Here is a 22,709-nt window from a genome sequence, read left to right as displayed (position 1 = left end):
AGGACAGCCTCTTCAATAAGTGGTGCTGGGAAAACTGGACAGCTACATGTAAAAGTATGAGATTAGATCACTCCCTAACACCATACACAAAAATAAACTCAAAATGGATTAAAGACCTAAATGTAAGGCCAGAAACTATCAAACTCTTAGAGGAAAACACAGGCAGGACACTCTATGACATAAATCACAGCAAGCTCCTTTTAGACCCACCTCCTAGAGAAATGGAAATAAAAACAAAAGTAAACAAATGGGACCTAATGAAACTTCAAAGCTTTTGCGCAGCAAAGGAAACCATAAACAAGACCAAAAGACAACCCTCAGAATGGGAGAAAATATTTGCAAATGAAGCAACGGACAAAGGATTAATCTCCAAAATTTATAAGCAGCTCATGCAGGTCAATAACAAAAAAACAAACAACCCAACTCAAAAATGGGCAGAAGACCTAAATAGACATTTCTCCAAAGAAGATATACAGACTGCCAACAAACACATGAAAGAATGCTCAACATCACTAATCATTAGAGAAATGCAAATCAAAACTACAATGAGATATCAGCTCACACCAGTCAGAATGGCCATCATCAAAAAATCTAGAAACAATAAATGCTGGAGAGGGTGTGGAGAAAAGGGAACCCTCTTACAGTGTTGGTGGGAATGTAAATTGATACAGCCACTGTGGAAAACAGTATGGAGGTTCCTTAAAAAACTACAAATAGAACTACCATATGACCCAGCAATCCCACTACTGGGCATATACCCTGAGAAAACCATAATTCAAAAAGAGTCATGTACCAAAATGTTCATTGCAGCTCTATTTACAATAGCCCAGAGATGGAAACAACCTAAGTGTCCATCATCGGATGAATGGATAAAGAAGATGTGGCACATATATACAATGGAATATTACTCAGCCATAAAAAGAAACGAAATTGAGCTATTTGTAATGATGTGGATAGACCTAGAGTATGTCATACAGAGTGAAGTAAGTCAGAGAGAGAGAGACAAATACTGTATGCTAACACATATATATGGAATTTAAGGGGAAAAAAAATGTCATGAAAAACCTAGGGGTGAAACAGGAATAAAGATACAGACTTACTAGAGAATGGACTTGAGGCTATGGGGAGGGGAAAGGGTAAACTGTGACAAAGCGAGAGAGAGGCATGGACAAATATACACTACCAAACGTAAGGTAGATAGCTAGTGGGAAGCAGCCGCATAGCACAGGGAGATCAGCTCGGTGCTTTGTGACCACCTGGAGGGGTGGGATAGGGAGGGTGGGAGGGAGGGAGACGCAAGTGGGAAGAGATATGGGAACATATGTATATATATATAACTGATTCATTTTGTTGTGAAGCTGAAACTAACATACCATTGTAAAGCAATTATACTCCAATAAAGATGTAAAAAAAAAAATCTTTAACCGTGGTCATTTTTAAGTCTTTTGTCATTTACAGACAGTTCTGGGTGTACTCTGATGCTTTTGCAAAAATGTTCCTATAAAAGGGTTTCATCGGGCTTCCCTGGTGGCGTAGTGGTTGAGAGTCCACCTGCCGATGCAGGGGACATGGGTTCGTGCCTCGGTCCAGGAAGATCCCACATGCCACGGAGCAGCTGGGCCCGTGAGCCATGGCCGCTGAGCCTGCGCGTCTGGAGCCTGTGCTCCGCAACGGGAGAGGGCACAACAGTGAGAGGCCCGCATACCGCAAAAAAAAAAAAAAAAAAAGAAAAAGGGTTTCATCTTCAAGGAATTCATGCAAAAGACTCTGACAAGCACAGGTTTCTGGTAACTGACTATACTGCTGAACTGAATGAATAAGATAAGCATTTTCAGAACTCTAATGGAAAACTGATGAATTCATAAAAGTGCTAACAAAAGATCAAGATGAAAAAAACATTAATTACATGGGACTGAGTGAACTGATGAGGATGATTATAATTTTTGTGACTTTGTTTGAATAAAAAAAAATGAGAAAAAAATAAACCAATATTGATACATTAAAAAAAAATAGTTCTTGATATGATGCTTCAACTCAATTCTTCAAATAATCTATTTACATTTAAAAAGTATGTTTTCATTTTTTGCTTAATTATTTGAATCAAATATAAGCATTTCTAATTTCATGGAAACAATCACTCTCTTCATAAAATTAGTAATTCATATTTTATCGTTATGTGGATTTAAATTATCTCTTAGAAAACATGATTCACAAATACCATTGTTAAATCTTTTGGGTTGCTTGGTTTTATGTCATACATGACACAGAAACATACAAATTTATAACATTTCTTGCAACAATGCCTTGCAGTATTATAAATACAATGTTGGATCCCTATCAGTTATACAATTCTTCTGTAACTTAATAGCAGATATTCTAAATTGCATAGCAGATAATGTCATACAAAATATGAAGAGAATGCACAATTTGAAAAATTAAATTAACTACATTCTTTAGATGTTTTGTTTCTTCATTAACTAAAAATCTTGTATATTTTCTGCCTCCTTATTCTGATTGTTTTCCTCACAACTTTCTATAGCTTTTATTATTTTTATTAAGAAACACATGCTCACTTTATAATCATTAGAAAAGAAATAGTGCAGATAGAAAGAAAAACCCTAGAGTCCTATCATCCTGAGATAACTCCTTTTATCCATTCAATTTCTTTCTCTGCCTTTCTTTTACTCCTTAATTCTCTCCTTCTGAGAAGTGTGTCACACACACTTTTTAATAAAAAAATGATCTCTTAAGCTCTGTCATAAATTTATTTCTCATATTTATATGTGAAAATTTAGATGACATAATTATTAGCTCATGCTTTAATGACGTAATTTAACACTTAGTTACCTGATTTTTTAAATTGTTTCTAGATTTGTTTTTCCTGTTATCAACAACAAACATTGCATACACATTATACAGTTGTTTGATTATTTCCGCAGGGTAAATTTTTGATGGGGAATTTTTTCGGTGAGGAATATGTACATTTCCAGTCTTTTTAAGGTATATTACCAATGTGCTCTCCCTAACGGTGGTGGCCATATATAACCCCTCTGGCAAAGGTTCAGTGTGCGCTCTTCAGGACTGTACGTTACATTCCTTTTTTAAAAAAAAAAAAAATTATTTATTTATTTCTGGCTGCATTGGGTCCTTGTTGCTGCGCGCAGGCTTTCTCTGGTTGGGGCAAGCGGGGGCTACTCTTTGTTGTGGTGCATGGGCTTCTCTTGTTGCAGAGCACGGGCTCTAGGCGTGGGGGCTCGGTGGCTGTGGCTCACGGGCTTGGTTGCTCCGCGACATGTGGGATCTTCCCGGACCAGGGCTCGGACCCGTGTCCCCTGCATTGGCAGGCGGATTCTTGACCACTGTGCCACCAGGGAAGCCCCCTACATTCTTTTTAATATATGCCATTTCAACAGGTGTGATCTTCTCATTGCCTAAATTGGAAAAACTTTGACTACTAATGATTTAAACAATTTAAAATATATTTATTAGCCAAATGAATTCCATCTTTGAGATTTATCTACTTTTTCTAATCTATTGTCCCTTTATTCTATTTATGGGAATATAGGTCTCCTTTATGGTTTCTTTCTTTGACTTTAAGCTTAGCTTCTGCAACACCAAATTATATACATATTAACCTATATTTTCTTTAGATACCTTTATGTTTTGAGTTTTTTACAATTAAACTTTTACTTCACTATTGTGAAGTAGAGATAAGGCTCTAAATAGTAGTATTGAAGAGCGCATCTTTCCATCCTAATTTGAAATGTGTTCTTTATTATGTACAAAATACTTACATGTACATGCATCTTCTGGACTTTTTCTTCAGTTTTGTTGATCTGTTTATTTTTGAAAAATGCTACATTGTTATGATTGTTTATTTCTGATATGTTTATAATGTCAAGTAATACAAGTCCTGTGTATTACAAAAAAAATAAATAAAATAAAAATGATCTCTCTAATCTTTTTATAACTATGCTGCACTTTTCAATTTTAATAGCTTCCTTCTATCAATCAAATCCCTGAAACAATGTTTTCTCCTATAATATTTTTTTTTGTTTTTTTTTAGATGCTGGGGGTAGGAGTTTATTAATTTATTTATTTTATTTATTTTTGCTGTGTTGGATCTTCATTTCTGTGCGTAGGGCTTTCTCTAGTTGTGGCAAGTGGGGGCCACTCTTCATCGCGGTGCGCGGGCCTCTCACTATCACGGCCTCACTTGTTGCGGAGCACGTGCTCCAGACGCGCAGGCTCAGTAGTTGTGGCTCACGGGCCCAGCTGCTCCACAGCATGTGGGATCCTCCAAGACCAGGGCTCGAACCTGTGTCCCCTGCATTAGCAGGCAGATTCTCAACCACTGCGCCACCAGGGAAGCCCCTCCTATAATGTTTTGATTCAAGCTTGAAATTCAAGTTTTCTTCTATGTCAAGAAGCCAGGTTCAACAGTTTTCATGTAACTATATGCAACTGTATTAAACTATATAACTATTAAAGAAAACAAGCCATTAACCTGAGAAATCTCATGTTTTTAGCAATTCTACAATAAGAGTTAGCATTCCACCTTCAACTTCATGCACTTGTTATCATTAGATGAATTCAGACTATATCCCAAGCAGAAATTGGGTAGTATCTAATTAATTAGGACCCAGTAAGAATTGCATTTTACATAGTAATGATATAAGCTTAAATTAATCATTCTGTGCCAACAGTGGTAAGAACAGAAACTATAAGAAGGAACTTAGATAGGAACACAGTTGTTTTTTTTTAAGTGTCTGAAATTTAAATGAGTTTGATAACTAATCTTTGCTCCCTGCTTTACATTCTTAGCATCCTTCCTGCCTAAGTACATTCATCTCCTTTCTAGCTTGTATCTCAATATATCACTAGAAGAGACAGCTTGGGGTTTAACTACTTATTGTAAGATATCTCCCTTAACTTTTAAAATTTAAACTAAATTCCAGTTTCTAATTCTTTACATGAAAGTACAATCTGAAATATTTAACTATAAATTTACTCTCCCATCCAAGACAGTCACTTATAACCATATTCTTCATATAACTAGTAAAACAAAATGAATTTTAGGGTACATATAAAATTTAACTGGACATAGCAGTAGAAACATATCTTGTTGCATTGTTTCCTACAACTCAACAACATACAAAATTTCTCATCACTAAACACTCCATTTCTCTCAAAATTATGAATTAATTCTAAAATAAATAGAGAAGGGTTTGATTTATACTATAGTATCCTAAGTGTAGCCTTAAAATACTCTAGTTACTTCCAATATTACTCAAGAGCATATTTTACAAGCACTATGAGGTATTCATTTTTTTTAAAAAGGGGCTTATAAATATAAAAACTACAGAGTTGTGGTGCCATCTACTGGAGGACAAAGACTATGTTACTCCTTTGGCAAAGTTCACTGTTTTCTATCCAACAAATTCCTGGGTCCAGTCTACACTGTCTTTCCATCAATTATATAACATGTAATTAACTATTAAGAAAAATTTGTTCACTTAACCACGTAAAGAGAAGTTACAACTGAATCTGATGAGATTACAAATATATACTACCCAATTTCCACCACAGAGGCAATTATGCAGAAGACTAGAGAATTAACATCAGTTGGCTCAGAAATGACCTGGGAGTTCCTTCTCAATGACATTTTCCAGAATTCAAGCCTTGTACTTCCTTTAAAAAAAAAAGGACATTTCTGAACATGATTCATTAATTCAGCATTTGTTTTATGCCCATAAAATCAGAGATCCTCTAAGACAGAAGGCCAATGAGAAATCCACAAACCCTATGCCCATGGGGAAAAAAAAAACTCACAGAAAAAGGCAGTATTATAGATGTTGACTTGTAATTAACTATGTAGAACACTTTACTTCTTCAGTAGTTAACACACTTCTTTTCTTTTAAATATCAAACACATCACAAATCTGCATATCATCCTAGAGCAGGGAGCATGTTAATCTCTGTACTGTTCCAATTTTAGTACATGTGCTGCTGAAGTAAACACAAATGAATTCTTTCACATAAAGAATGAAGATTAACAGATAACAGTCTTACACCGCCTTGAATTTGAAAAGGATGACACTGAGGGGGGGAAGAGGTGGAACTTACTGAGGTGCTACACGTCTCCAGTAGCGATCAATTCCATTTTTAAAATACAGCACAGCAAGCCACCTTACATTTATATCCAGAGTGTGGTTTGTGAAAATATTCTGTAAATAAAAAACAAAGCATCAGAATGAACATGTAATAAGTTAAAAGTATAATTAACATAACTCAAAAAAGTATGGATAGATTTTTAATTAAATGCTTCACTTAAATTTTATCACTACCCATATCATATCGTTATTTTCTAAATATCTATAGCTCTACAATTCATGTAAGAAAGCATATCTGCTCGGGAGCATGTTAATTATGTAAGCTGAGTAATCGGTATGTGGAGATTCATTATACTATTCTATATTTAGGTAGGTTTTAAATTTTTCCTAATAAAAAATTAAATTCAGAAACAAATCTAATTACACAGCATAATCTACACGCACACACACGAAACTAAAATAAACACTGCTAAATTAAAAAAGAAAAAGCAGACCCACCACAGCACAGATTCAAAGAGCCAAAGCCCCTGGGTTATTAATTCATGCTATGAAATAAACAATTTCAAAGCATCCTCCTTATCAAAGCAATTATGCTTACGAATGAGTTCGACAGCAAAATATTTTCAAGTAATATAAAGGCAGAAGTGATATGAATAATTTCAACTCAAAGTTAACCATTACTCAAAAAATTTATTCACTGTGTTAATCAAATACAGGCAGTCCCTGCCTTGCACCATAGTGGGACAGTGTAAAAATGACTGTGCAAGCTAAACCATGCAACATGACCTTGAAGTCAAAATTACAACTGTTCTATAACCTTTAATTGATTTTAAAATTTATTAAAATTGTTATCAAAAGCTTATAAGTGACAGTTATAAATGTATATGAAATAAAAAGAATAGTAAACCTAATACTAACACTGTAATTTAAAACATCACAGTGAGAATTAAAATGTTTTACTGCTTTCTAAAAAATGTTTCTAGAATAGCGGGTACATAGGACAAACAGGATTGTAGGAATATGTTAACTAACTAAAACTGTACTACACCTCACACCAAAAACAACTCAAATCCCTGGAGTTGACCTCTTAAACACAACCTTGTGTGGGAAAACCTCAAAGCCAAAAACAATGATGTGGAAGTATCTCCTTTACTATAAAAACAATTGATGTTAAGTATTAAAAATAGGTATGTATACTATAAACCTATTTTTAAAAAATCATGTGCAACGAAAAAAAAGTTACGAAGATAGTTGTGTAATGCCCACTTATTCCTTAAGACCCCTGACAACTGAGTCAGAGTCCCTCTTTTGGGTCTCCTTTGCAAAAGAAAGAACAGATTCTCTCACCACATTAATTGCATAACTAATTAATTGCATTCGACTTCAACACTTTACATGCCTACCTCCCACACTAGACTGAGTTGTGTCTTATGAGTGGAGTCTAGCACACAGCCCAGCAAAGCAGAAACTTCATAAATTTCAACTGAGCAAATGAGTGAATGAATGAAAGTAACGTGGGAATACTGCGGAAGTTGGCGGATCTCAGCCGAACTCAGCTACACTTAGGAACCAAGAAAAGTCAAGCTGCAGGTGTCAATCCAAGTAAATATATATTATATACTGAATAAACATATTGAATAACAGGATTGGAACACACACCTGAGATCAGATATACAAATGTAGGAATCTCCAGACTAAACTGGATGGCTAAGGCTCAAACAGAGCAAATGTGGCAAGACAGTGAGTACAGGGAAAAAAGAAAAAATAAACTCAGCAGTTTTTACATCTATTATAATCTATTCTATCTAAAAGAAATTTTACTATCCCTCTAAGAAGAAAAGTATACCTAGTAAAAATAAAAACAAAAAGGTCTAGGCACTTAATATTAATAATTCATACATTACACAAAAGGTATCAAGCAAGTCTACTGGTTTTTCCAAGGTCAAGCAGTAACCAAAATAAGATAAAATGTTTTCTATTTTGGCCTGAAAAAACACAAGGCTAAATACAGAGCACATTCATTTAAATAAGCATATAGTCAGAGATTTTCTAAAGATTTATACTATGCCCCAAATTTACAAACATAATGCTGGGATTATCTACAAGAATAAGATACTTTCTTTAGTATCTTTAGAAATTAATGTTTTTTATCTTTGTGTTATTGTGTCAAAGAGCCAACTTTCATGTTATATATTCAGAATATCAAGTATGACTCCAGATATTTAATTTCCCTTCCAGGCATGACTAGGAACTTCTTAAATGTAACAACTCAAAACTTTTTAGTCATGAAGTCAAAATATGTATGTAATGTCATAATTTTCTATTTTACAAGATATAGTAAACAGTTCTGCTCTGAATTTTTGACCCAGTCACACATACTGAATTGGTTTTTGATCCAACTGGTAACCTCCTTGCCATGGCCAGAAACTAAATCTCACACACTAATCAGAGTTCAGAAATTTTCCGAAGAAGAAAAGAATAAGAAAGGCCTTCAATACAAAAAGACATCTTTTCATTCTGGCATTGAGAAAACGATCTTCATTAATTAACCAAAAGCTTCTAACTCGCAGAAAGATATAGTTAAAGCACATATTGTTAATTATCATACTATTTCCCATAATACCCAGGAAAAGATCAGATATGTTAAGAAAATAAAATTTTTAGACAGGGGAAAAGAAAATGGCGTTTTAAAGTGAAACACACTGACCAAGGTAGACCTGACGGATGCAGTGGTGGGGAGACCTGAACAACTCTGACAACATAAATTAACTGGGGCAAGGATAAGGATGAAGACAAAACATCAAAGTGTACTACCTAAAGTCTTCAGGTCAGCATTAACACACTAAAATAGATTATCAGCACAGTGTTGTCTACTGAGCAGATTCTACCAGTACCCTGCTGGGTTATTTATTCAATCATCAATAAACATTTTTTAAACATTCTCAAAGAGCCATGCTCTGAATTTATATGTGGCAGGAGCAATGGCAGGCAAACATCTGGATCAGTTTCACTAAAGTAAACCACCAATACAAGTAAGTTTTTAGAAAAATTAAAAATAATAGTGTCTCATTTTATTAAAATTTATAGTAAACTCTTTTAGAACAACTTACCAGCAACACTGAATAGAAACCTGGCTGCGTCTCCCACTGTTTCAACTGCTCCTCAGCTGGTTTTAACACAGCAGTATCCTGACTGGTGGCCTGTGTTAAGACCTGAAGAACGACAGTACTGGCACTATTGAGATCCATGGAAACCTGGCAATGATAAGTTAACATACTTGAATGTATATTATACTTAAAAAATTAACACTAATAAAAGGGAGAAAAGGGGCTTCAATGTTCTGAATTACCCCATACTTCGTATCTACTCTTTCATGTATCTGCTGGATTTCTATCTTTTATGTACCACCCATACTCTAACTTAAAACTCCCATAATTCAAATCGCCTTTGCTTAAATCAATTTATTTCTAAAGGAAACTGCCTTTTATTGTCCCATATACAGAAGGTAGTAAATTGGGGGGAAAAAGATGACAAACAAAAACCAAAGTTTCTAAATTCTGGTTAAATACCACTGCCTGCCCAAGACTCTAATCATAATGCCTTCTTTGTTTGTTAGTTTGTTTTTAAAGATAAGCATTATAGGGCTTCCCTGGTGGCGCAGTGGTTGAGAGTCCGCCTGCCGATGCAGGGGACACGGGTTCGTGCCCCGGTCCGGGAGGATTCCACATGCCGCGGAGCGGCTGGGCCCGTGAGCCATGGCCACTGAGCCTGCGCGTCCGGAGTCTGTGCTCCACAACCGGAGAGGCCACAACAGTGAGAGGCCCGTGTACCGCAAAAAAAAAAAAAAAAAAAAAGATAAGCATTATAAAAGCTATAAAAGTATTAACTACTTTATTCCTAACAAGACCAGGAGGAAGAGAACTGAAAAAGGAATGCTTTGACAGAGTGCTAAGTACCTCACATTATCATCTTAGGTGCCACCAATAAAACATGTCTGAAAATTCTTTTTTTTAATATAAAAGACAAATGCATACCCAAGAAATATTGTGGAGGGGAAATAAAGAACTGAACCAACAAACAAAATAAAACCCTAAGTTAGAAAGGATCTTAAGGGTTGGATGATCTAATCCTATACCAAGAATCTGAAGCCATTCTAAAAATACATAAGCAATTTATTGAATTCTCCAGGATTCTGTTTCTAATCATCCCCAAAATTGTGTACAATTGTTTACTCAGAAAAGTATGTATAGTTCACAATACACATATACAAAGTATGCAAGATTAAAACTGAAAACTAAGAGTTGATAAAAAATAGTTCCCAGTACAGAGGTGACTGGGAATTAGCTTTATGACAGTAGTTACCTAAAACTGAAGAATGTTCCAGACAGTAAAAGTCTAAAAGTCATTAACCCATAAGGAATATAGCCAAAGCAAATTACCTCCTTTGTTAAGAGTTGTAATTAAATTGCAATGACTCATGAAAAGGGAAGATTCCAAAAGTTGATTCAACAAGAAATTTTACCCAAATGTTACAACTTTTAAGGAAATTAGTCATTTTGAAGTCTATGTGAGTAAAGCAGCGCTAGGGCATAATAACTGGAATCAGACAAAATATTACCAATTAGCAATGGAGCTGAACTACTTTTAAATTAGTAGTCTGTTGTATTTTAGAACTGACTAGGGTGGTACCCTGTAAATATATATTGTCTCCCTCACTAATTAGGAGTTTTGGGGGTGTTTTGTTTTGTTTACTTTCTTGGTAAATTTTTTTTTATTGAAGTATAGTTAATTTACAATGTTGTGTTAGTTTTAAGTACCCAGCAAAGTGATTCAGTTAGATAGATACATAGATACTTTTTCAGATTCTTTTCCATTATAGGAGTTTCTTGAACAATGTAAGTTTCCATGTTTCATTACCACTTGGTAATAAGTGAATGGATTTTTACTCAATTTAGACGGTTTGTTGGTAATGTGTGATTTCAAAAACAGGCTATATAAGAGAGACTCACTTCATGGAGGCCCTAAGAAGATACTTTAAAGAGATAGGCAGTATGTCTTCCTGCCTAGTTGAAATATAATGCAAGCCACAAAAGCAAGCCATGTATGTACTTTTTACCTTTTAAGTAGCCACATTAAGAAATAGAAACATGTGGAATTAGATTTATTATATTACATTTAACTCAATATTTCCAAAATGTTATCCTTTCAACATGCAATCAATATTTTTGAAAGTAACAATGAGATATTTTACATTTCTTATACTAAATCTTCAAACTCCTGTGTATATTTTATACTTAAGGCACATCTTATTTCAAACTAACCACATTTCAAGTACTCAAGAGCCACATGTGGCTAGTGGCTATACCATATTAGCACAATCTCACTGAAAGTGTGGCCCAAGGACTGGCAACACCAGCATCACCTCACAGAAATGCAAATTCTCAACCCTCTCTCCAAACCTAGCAAATGAAAATAGGGGCTGAAGGCAGGAGGCAGTGGGACAAAAAGCTGTGCTTTAGTAAGTTCTCTAGGTAAATCTTAATAATTGTCAGAGTTTGAGAAGCACAACTTTAGAACATCTAAAACTAAGGTACACCTGAAAGTCCAGCTCTACTGCTAATGCAGTGAATGACAAGATGTACAGCAGTTTCGATTATACATTCTTACTAAAAAAGGTAGACCCAAGACTTCCCTGGCAGCACAATGGTTAAGAATCCGCCTTCCAATGCAGGGGACATGGGTTTGATCCCTGGTCCGGGAAGATCCCACATGCCTCGCAGCAACTAATCCCATGCGCCACAACTACTGAGCCCGCAAGCCACACCTACTGAAGCCTGCACACCTAGAGCCCGTGCTCCTCAACAAGAGAAGCCACTGCAATGAGAAGCCCACGCACCGCAATGAAGAGTAGCCCCCAGTCGCCACAGCTAGAGAAAGCCCGAGCACAGCAACGAAGACCCAATGCAGCCAAAAATAAATATTAATTAATTAATTTTAAAAAAAGAAAAAGCTAGGGCTTCCCTGGTGGTGCAGTGGTTAAGAATCCGCCTGCCAATGTAGGGGACATGGGTTCAAGCCCAGGTCCGGGAAGATCCCACGTGCTGCGGAGCAATTAAGCCTGTGCGCCACAACTACTGAGACTGCGCTCTAGAGCCCGTGAGCCACAACTACTGAGCCCGTGTGCCACAACTACGGAAGCCTGTGCGCCTAGAGCCTGTGCTCCGCAACGAGAAGCCACCGCAATGAGAAGCCTGCACACCACAACAAAGAGTGGCCCCCGCTCACCACAACTAGAGAAAGCCTGTGCACAGCAACAAAGAACCAACGTGGCCAAAAATAAACAAATTAAATATATTTTTTATATATATATATATTTTTTTTTTAAAAAAAAGTTTGACCCAGCACTAATTTGCAGTTCTCACAAGGGAACTGAGGTATACAGAGCAGGAATTCACTGATTCTCTCCCAAGCAATGTAAGAGCAACCAGCTTTAAAAAAATAATAATAAAATAAATAAAAACAAAAGCCAAGATCTGAGCATATATTACATGCCAAGCATTGTACTAAGTGCTTTATTCATTTATTTATTCCTAATAATTATTCTATGTAGTAGATACTCTTATCCCCATTTTTTAGGGAGAAACCTAAAGGATCAGAGACCTTACCTTGCCAAGGTCACAATCTACTAAGTAGCAGTCCCTGGACTTGAACACCAAAGCCACTATTCTTTATTTTATTCTTTTTTTTTAAATGCTGGCCTTAGACAAGAGGCCAGGATGGGGACTCAATTGTTTGTTTGCTTATTTGGCTGCACCAGGTCTTAGTTGCAGCACGTGGGATCTTCATTGCGGCATGCGGGATCTCTTAGTTGCAGCGTGCAGGCTCTTAGTTGCGGCATGTGGGATCTAGTTCCCTGACCAGGGATCAAACCCAGGCCCCCTGCACTGGGAGCGTAGTCTTAACTGCTGGACCACCAGGGAAATCCCCAAAGCCACTATTCTTAATCAATATCTAATACTGCCTTCCTTGAGTGACAGAACAGACATTTAAGGCATCTCTGTAGTCCCAGGGCCCAACAAGATACATGACATATGCTTAATAAATATTTGCTGAATTAACAAAAGTGATCAATTTCGAGCAATAAAGGACTTCACACTGAACCCCACAGGAGCTAATTAACTGATTTATTCAATAAAACTGCTGAAAGCCTGCTGCATACCAGGCACTGTTCTAGGTACTGAGAAAATAGCAGTGAACAAAATGGTGTTCTGACTTCATGCAGTTTACATTCTAGTGGAAGAAAACAGATCTGTTTTTTAAAAAAAGAAAGAGGTAGTGATATGAAGAAAATAATGTTAAAAATTGACTCTAACTGAATGTGTTACTTCAGATTGGGTGTTCAGAGAAGGTTTCTCTAGTGACATTTACAAGAGACATGAGAGTGACAAGAGAGACCCACAAGCAAAGATCTGAAAGCAGAGTTCTGGATTGGAAAACAACTGAAAACAAGGCCTTAATATTATAAACAAACTTAAGAAAGCCAGTATAATTGGCACTTAATGAGAAAAGTGGAAAGTAGTACAAGATGAGATTGGAGATGTAGGCAGGAACAGATCATGTGACGGACGACCTTGTAGGGGAAAATAAAGTGTCTGGACTTTGATACACACACAAAAAAAGTCACTGGAAGATAGGAAAAATATACGAATATAATAATAGAGAAAGGCTATACCAGAACTCATCCCTACCCCAAACTCAACCTGCAAAAAGAAAGAAAAAAGCCATGTCTCTGTTTTGGGTTACTACTTGAAAAATAAAATCACTGACTACTGCCAACCCCCAGAGCAATTGTTACCTAGAACAAAGATTGTGCAGAGCACTCACATACACACACACCTTCACACTTCTCTGGACCTTCGCAACAAAGCAATCCTTAAGTCTATGTTCTCTTATCTCTGGGACTTCCCTGGTGGTCCACTGGGTAACACTCTGTGCTCCCAATGCAGGGGGCCCAAGTTCGATCCCTGGTCGGGGAACTAGATCCCACATGCATGCCGCAACTAAGAAGCCCACATGCTGCAACTAAACACGCCACAAGGAAGATCCTGCATGCCACAACTAAGACCCAGCACAGCCTAAATAAATATTTAAAAAAATTTTAAGTCTATGTACTCTTAACTTTATGCCCCACTTACTCTCGCCATTCACCTGTTCTAATGGAAATGCTAGAGTTCCCCATCCCTACCTCCCTCCAGCACCCTGCTCCATCCAGGTCTTCCCCAGCAGTATATGCCCTGTCCTCTCCTCCTCTTGCTTTGATCCTTGCTCCCAAAAAGCTCATCCAGTCTGGGAAGGAAAGCTCAGCTTATATATTTTTGGAGAACCAATTCTATGCCAAGCACTGCAGTAGTTGTTAAGATAAGAATTAGAAAGGGTCATTTTCTCTCCCCAAAATATGGGAAATAATGAGGTGGGAGGCAGAGAATTATTCTTACTAAAACAAACTACAGGACTTCCCTGGCGGTCCAGTGGTTAAGACTCCAAGCTCCCAATGCAGGGGGCACGGGTTTGATGCCTGGTCGGGTAACTAAGATCCTGCATGCCACACGGCATGGCCAAATAAATAAATAAATAAATACTGATGCTGCTAAGTATTAAAAAAAAAACTATGAAAAATAAGTTTCTAGAATACCAGTTGGAATCAGAGTATATTTCCCCCACAGAAACAATATTATGAGTGATTTATCTATTGGGTAAAAAGGCTTTTTGGTCTGAGAAACAAATCATCATTCATAACTTATACTGGAAATATTTCCAAGTACTAATCAACTTCCTGAAGGGAAGCTTCAGGCAGCAATCAGTTCCTAAATTGCAGATTAAGTGCATCATCAAAAATAACAATCCAGACCCATAATGGATTATTAAACATACCACATTACTAAAGCCTATTAAATTTTTTAAAGATCCCATAACAAACCTATAAAAAAGCAAATCTGGCATGTGTACTAATATCACTGTTTTATAGAGGAAGAACTTACCGCTATCAAGAGAACTGTCCAGGATCATTGTAGAAAACTAGTACATGGCAGAGTGAGCCCTAATAACAAGGTGTTTAGAATCCCAGCTCTTCCTACTAAAACATACCACCCTACTCCCTAATAATTAGAAACACACCAGGCTCTCCCATAATAGGTTCCTGGAGAAAAAGATTCCTAAATCCATCAGAAATCTGAAAGGACTACATTTTCTATGTATTAAATATTCATACAGTACTCAATTGTGGAGTTTTCTTGAGAGGACAACAATGGCAACAAAGAACAGGGGGAGAAATGTACTGAGTCATTCAAATGTAACAGTGTGGAAATAAACTTCATTTGGGATAAAAGATAGATGACTGCTGACTAGCAGTAGTCAGTTTGGAGGGTAATACACCTGGAAACTAACCTTCAATATCTTTCTCTTGGAATTAGCATGCAGAAATATAACAGGGCTACTACTGTTATTTGCACATAGTAGTGAAGCAGACACACAACTAGTCTCCAAAAAAGCCAGAGACCTGAGACTGACAGAGAAAGAGAGGGAAGAAGAAAAGAAGGGGGTAAGGAATGAGAAAAGAAGGGACAGGGTAGAAGGTAAGAGGAGAGGGAGAGACAGACACAGACTAACTGGTGGGAATGGGCAGAGGTATTTCTCAAAGAACTTGACAGGATCTTCATGGTGATCAATCATCATGTAGGCCTGAAGGCCATGGAAGCTAGTCTCTCACAGTAGAAGTGCTGTTACATCTCCTCTGTTGAGGTCTATGTGTAGTGAGAGAAATCCCATACCTATGTTAAAACAATGTATCCTTTCCCTTTCTGTGCTCCTATAAATTATCAAGAGACAACCAAGCAAACAGCAAGATTAAATTTGCCTAGGTCTTCTAATTAATAGTGTATACACTGAGGTTGCTTTGATTTTCATTAATATGTGTAGTTTCAAAATCATAAGCAAGAGGAAACACTGCTTGTGAGCATTTTATTAGCTCTCAACTACACTACAGAAGAGCATTATTCAAAATCTAAATGCATACTCTTTTTTTCCTCTAAGAACAATAATACGAAAGGAGAAGGTGAAAATTAAAAGGGCAGGCATTTCACCCTTCTCACTATTTCACAAGTCAGTCAGTTCAATTTATTCATTACTGAACTTTATTGTAGGCTTTGATTCTATTAAAGTCTAAATAATCTAGCAATATGTGACCAAGAGCCTAAAAATACTCATACCTTGTAACTGGACTTTCTAGGCTTGATTCTATAAGATACTTTGCCAACTGTGGAAAAATCCGAAGTCCAAAGATAATACAGATGCACCTGTAGTTGGAAATTTACCAATTTTCATTAAAAGAAACAAATAGGGAAAACTCAGTACCCCTGCCTGCCACCAACAAACAGACTTCTCAGGCCTGCATCGACTTTAACTTCAGCCATGACAATTTTCTTTAGACTACTACATTATCTGTGCTTGTCCTTAGTTTTAGGACATTCCACACAAACAATAACCACACCCCACTTTTAAAAGTTAAAGCAGTAAGTAAACTGACTGAAGAAAAGAAGGTGTAAGATTACAAGAAAAATTGAAGAAAAAAGAATTTCAAAATCAAAAAAGGTTCCCTCAGTGAAATAATTTATTCAGGCATAGATCAATATGGATGCTAAAACCATTAAGTGAAAGAAGAGCTGTTGGGGAACAGAATATTCCCAGTGTATCGCCCCACAGATTACTTGCTGAATACAATGAAGAAAGAAACAAACCTTTAAAATGAAGGGATCTGTCAGTCTCCGGCTCAACCAAGAAAGCAACTTTAGTATCACCAACAGCTGCACAACTTGAGCTAAAGTGCCTCCTGATGTGATGATGCAAAAAGAAGTATACAACCTCATCTCTGAACTACCAAAACTGATCAGCCACAATCTAATCAAGACTCTAGATTCAATTTCCAGTTTAAAAGAAAGAAGAGAGAATACTTCTGGGATGGTGGCATGAAGAGCTCCACAGATCCTCTCCCCAGTTAAACAACTGTAACTGATAAAAGTTATAAAAAGCAACCATTTACAGTCTCTGGAAAGCATATTTAGGGACATACAGCAAATGGAGAAACATTTATGCAAGAAATACTACTAAATCTTGGTAAAAATAGCAACAATCTGTGGCATTTGAGCCACAAACTCACTCCTGCCCCAGTGTGACAGAAGCTATACTCCAGGCAGAATGAGCCAAGAACATGGGGCCCTCTCACTCGGGCTCTTAATCTAGGGCTACAGTTTCTCCCCAAGAAAAGCAGACAGCTAGCATTTCTTTTCTTTCTTTCTTTCTTTTTTTTTTTTTGCGGTACGTGGGCCTCTCACTGTTGTGGCCTCTCCCGTTCCAGAGCACAGACTCCGGACGCACAGGCTCAGCGGCCATGGCTCACGGGCACAGCCGCTCCGCGGCATGCGGGATCTTCCCGGACCGGGGCACGAACCCGTGTCCCCTGCATCGGCAGGAGGACTCTCAACCACTGCGTCACCAGGGAAGCCCGACAGCTAGCATTTCTCATCTAACTGAGCTACATACTGAAGCTCTATTCCAGACAAGCACAGCCAAAAGGTCTGGGGTACTCTTCTTCCACCCAGGCATCAGTCATGGGGCAGAAGCTCTACCCCAGGCATATCAGGCCAAAAACAGTGGGCCTCAGTCATGTCCAACCCAGCTTGCTCAGCCAGGAACAATAACAGTTGGAGATTTCAATACTCCACTTTCAAAAATGGAGAGAACATCTGGAAAGATCAATGAGGAAATATGTCTTGGGAATTCACTGGCAGTACAGTGGTTAGGACTCCACACTTTCACTGCTGAGGGCCCCGGTTCAATCCCTGGTCAGGGAACTAAGATCCCACAAGACACACGGCATGGCAAAAGAAAAAAAAAGAAAAAGGGAAATATGTCTTGAACAACATTATACACAAACTTGACTTAATAGACATTCCGCTCAACAGCAGAATGAAAGCAACCATTCATCTCAAGTGCACATGAAACATTCTCCAGGACAGACCATATGCTAGGCCACAAAACAAGTCCTGACAAATTTAAAAGGGTTGAAATCATACAAATATGTCCTCAGATTGCAATCAGTAACAGAAATGTGGGAAATTCACTCACACTTCCAGATTTCAAAGCTTACTACAAAGCTACAGTAATCAAGACAGTGTTGGTACTGGCAAAAGGACAGATACACACATCAATAAAACAGATTTTAAAATCCAGAAACAGACCCTTACATCTAAAGTCAAGTGATTTTTGGCAAGGGTACCAAGACAATTCAATGGAGAAAGAATAGTCTTTTCAACAAATAGTGCTGGAACCACTAGATATCCACATGCAAAAGAACAGCTGGACCTCTTCCTTACACCATAGACAGAAATTAACTCCAAGTGGATCATAAAGCTAAGCATAAAGAGGCAACTCTATAAAACTCTTAGAAGAAGATCTAGGAGTATACTTTCATGACCTTGGGCTAGGTAAAGCATTCTCAAATATGATACCAAAGCACATGCAACTAAAGTAAGATCAGTTAAATTCATCAAAATTTAAAACTTTACCAAATACCATCGAGAAAATAAATACAATTCACAGGACAAGAGAAAATATTTGCAAATCATATACCTGATAAGGGGCTTATAAGCAAAATATACAAAGAATGTTTATAATCCAACAATAAAAAGATAAACAATCGATTAAAAGGCAAAAGATGAGGAGAGGTTTCTCAACCTGATAAAGACAATCTACAGAAAACCTACACATAACACCATACTTAATGGTGAGAAACTCAAAGCCTTCCCACTAAGATCAGGTACAAAGCAAGGATGTCCCTTCTCAACACTCCTTTTCCACATGGAACTAGAAGTCCTTGGTCATGCAATAAGGTAAGAAAAGAAAATAAACGGTATACATATCAGGAAGGAAGACATAACTCTGTCTCTGTTCAGAAGTGACATGATCATCTATGTAGAAATCTGAAAGAATCAACCAAAAACTTCCTGGAACTAATAGGCAATTTATAGCAAAGTTGTGGGATACAAGGTTAATAGACAAAAGTCAAATGCTTTCCTATATACCATCAATGAACAAGTGGAAATGAAAATTAAAAACACATTAAAATCATTTACATTAGCACCCCTAAAAATGAAATACTTACGTATAAATCTAACAAAATATGTACAAGATCTATATGAGGAAAACCACAAAATACCAATGAAATGAAGGAACTAAATAAATATTGAATAGATATTCCATGTTCATAGATAGAAAGACTCAACATTGTCAAGATGTCACTTCTTCTCAACCTGATCTGTGGATTCAATGCAATTCCAATCAAAATCCCAACAAGTTAACTTACAGATATGAACAATCTGATTCTAATGTTTACATGTAGAAACAAAAGACATGGATTAGCCAATACAATATTGAAGAACAAACTGGGAGGACTGACACTACCCACTTCAAGACTTACTATAAAGCTACATGAATCAGGAGAGTGATACTGGTGAAGGGTAGACAAACTGATCAATGGAACAGATTTGAAAGCCCAGAAATAGACGCCCATAAATATAGCCAACTGATCTTTGACAAAGGAGCAAAGGCAGTACAATAGAGGAAAGATAGGCTCTTCAACAAATGGTGCAGGAACAAATGAACATCCATGCAAAACAAAATGAATCTAAACCCAGACTTTACACCCTTCACAAAAATTAACTCAAAATGGATCATAAACCAAAACTTAAAACATAAAACTAAAAGACTCCTAGAAAATAACATAGGAGAAAACCTAGATGACCTTGGGTATAGTGATTTCTTTTTAGATTCAACACCAAAGACACAATCCATGAAAGAAATAATTGATAAGCTGGACTTTACTAAAATTTAAAACTTCTGCTCGGCAAAAGACAATGTCAAGAGAATGAGAAGACAAGCCACACACTGAGAGAAAATATGTACAAAAGACACATCTGATAATGAACTGTTACCCAAAATATAAAAAGAACTCTTAAAACTCAACAACAAGAAAACAACCCGATTAAAAAAAATCAGTCAAAGACCTTAACAGACACCTTACCAAAGAAGATATACAGATGTCAAAATAAGCATATGAGAGGATGCTCCCCATTATATGTCATCAGGGAAATACAAATTAAAATGACGATGAGATACCACTACATACCTTTTAGAATGGCCAAATGCTAGCAAGAACGTGCAGCAACAGGAACTCTCAGACATTGCTGGTGGAAGTACAAAATGGTACAGCCACTTTGGGAAGACTGTTTGGTGGTTTCTTACAAAACTAAACATACTCTTACTATAAAATCCAGCCATCGCATTCGATGGTACCTACTCAAAGGAGATGAAAACTTTATGTCCACACAAAAACCTGCACATACATATTTATAGCAGCTTTATTCATAACTGCCAAAACCTGGAAGTAACCAAGATGTCCTCTAGTAGGTGAATGGATAAACAAACTGTGGTATATCCAGACAATAGAATATCATTCAATGCTACAAAGAAATGATCTATCAAGCCATAAAAAGGGATTGGGGAAAAATGTGGAATGACTTCAGTTTGAGGTGATGAAGTGTTCTAAAATCGATTGTAGTGATGATCACACAACTCTGTGAATATACTAAAACTCACTGAATTGTACATTTGCAGTGGGTGAATTGTATGGTCTGTGAATTATATCTTAATAAAGCTGTTATTTTCTTTTAAGTGCTCTGACTATGTAAATGCCAAAGTTAGCAAGAGACCAGGAAAAGCTGAAGAAATGAAAAATGTGGCTAAAGTAACAACAAGTGATGTTAACTGAGAGCAAGGAAGAGCACTTGTTTAAGAAACTAAAGCAAGATGAAAGGACAAAAGACTTCTGACATAAGCCAGAAGGTTCCAAAGATGCTAGTCCTATTCAAATTCACACTGTACCATTTGGATTCATTTCAGTTTCTCAACAGAGACTGCTTGGCAGGAAAATTCTTCTCTGTGCATGCATTATAGGTTGTTTAGTATCCCTGCATAGTATATGTAAATAACACTTCCTAGGGATTGTTTTGACTCAAGATGCTTCCATATATCTCCAAATACCTTCAACTCAAAGAACCACGAGGGCTATGGAAGCATTCCCTATGAGACATCATGCACACTGTCAAAGACTGGTCTATTCTGGAATAAAAGATACACACTAAAACATACAGAACAAGGAGGAGAGGAGACATTCCCTTGCCTTCTCTTCTCTACTCCTAAAATATTCTACCTACTCAAGAGTTTCAAAGGACTTACAAACTCCTGCTTGGTGGTAGAAACTCAAGCTTAACTCCTAAATCAATCAGGATTTTAAAAATACTCTTAGTCTATTTTGTAATTAGAGGAATATCTATAATGTCAAATAAAAAATACCACATAAACATAATAAAGCTATACAAATATAAAAATGCCTAAGAATAAAAGACAAGCAGGAAACATAAGATTATAAAGTGTTGTGCTAGGAGTTATGGGGATTCTAATAGTCTACACATTTTACCTTAACGATGAAAAAACATTTTTTTTAAAAGGCCAAGAATTTTCACTTTACACCTACTCTAAATTTCCATGGGAATATCTGCTTGATTTCTCTTCTGTAATCCTAAAACTTATTCAAACTCCTCAAGAGTTTCAAATCATCATGTATTTCTCCTGTCCAGCACACACCAAGAAATCATGGTAATATATTATATATACACATTTAAGTAGATAATGTAGTCAATAACTGCACTCTCATCATAAACATTCAGGACTTGGTTTTCAGTAGCAAGAGTTGATAAGCAACAGTTCTGCCATATTACCTGGATTTGTGATGGCAATATTTACCAAAAGACATTTTCCTCATGCAGGGGACTCTGAGTCTTATATTCTAACAGCAGTTTTACCTACAAATATTCATCTCTAAAAATTCTTACTATGTGACATTCATAAAAACAAAACTTTAAAACATTTAACAGTCTGAGAAAAATGAAACTAAGAAAAAAAATTCTGATTTATTATTTACTTTCCTTTAAGCTTCACATATATACTGTACACTTCCATGATATAAAAGGAAAATAAATTTGTGTTTGTTAGCAATATCGTGTTTATCTTTAATTTCACTTCCAAGTATTTTCCATGAAAGGTTCCACATCAACTTGTTCCTTTACAAGATAACATCCTACTAGATCTACTATTTCTAAAGATGTAGAAATAAACTGATTAATCTGCAGTGCCACCTGATGGTAAGAAGTAAGTAGCACATCCCAAAGAGTGTGTTCTAAGCATCCTCTTCCCATCAACGACAGGGGAAGAGAAGGACACTGGAATTCTCAGTGACCACTTGGCCAGGACAACCATCTGCAAAGTGACAGGACAAACTTACAGCAAGTGTTTTCAGGGTTCAGGAAGTTAGGGCAAAGAATGCTGAGAAAAGCACTCCTGAGGGAAAGAAATGAATGGGAGCCTAAAGAATAATGTAATACAAGATGGGATTGAAAACATGAAAATGAAAACTTCACAGAGGCA

The 22,709-nt window shown here is 36.8% G+C and overlaps 1 protein-coding gene and 1 non-coding gene across 9 annotated transcripts in view; both read right to left on the bottom strand.

Moving 5' to 3' along the window:
• Window positions 1-22,709, bottom strand: part of IPO11 (importin 11) — a 249,969-nt gene that overhangs the window by 210,272 nt on the left and 16,988 nt on the right. For 7 of the 8 annotated variants that reach the window (XR_010941971.1, XM_067730786.1, XM_067730785.1 and 4 more), the window contains 2 exons: window positions 9,224-9,367; window positions 6,127-6,227 (listed from right to left, as the gene is read on the bottom strand). Coding sequence is in view for 6 of the 8 variants with exons in the window: in XM_067730786.1 (XP_067586887.1) it covers window positions 6,127-6,227; window positions 9,224-9,361 (239 nt within the window). In the remaining 2 variants the exon portion in view is untranslated. The remainder of the gene's footprint in view (window positions 1-6,126; window positions 6,228-9,223; window positions 9,368-22,709) is intronic. The other variant, XM_067730790.1, reaches the window with a different exon arrangement.
• LOC137222841 (U6 spliceosomal RNA) lies at window positions 5,919-6,022 on the bottom strand. Its single transcript, XR_010942629.1, has one exon. It is a non-coding gene; the product is annotated as a U6 spliceosomal RNA (small nuclear RNA).

This window comes from Pseudorca crassidens, chromosome 3 (assembly GCF_039906515.1).
Source record: "Pseudorca crassidens isolate mPseCra1 chromosome 3, mPseCra1.hap1, whole genome shotgun sequence".
NCBI lineage: Eukaryota > Metazoa > Chordata > Mammalia > Artiodactyla > Delphinidae > Pseudorca > Pseudorca crassidens.
The sequence above is the reverse complement of the archived record's forward strand: the minus strand, read 5'-3'. Positions and strand labels throughout refer to the sequence as shown.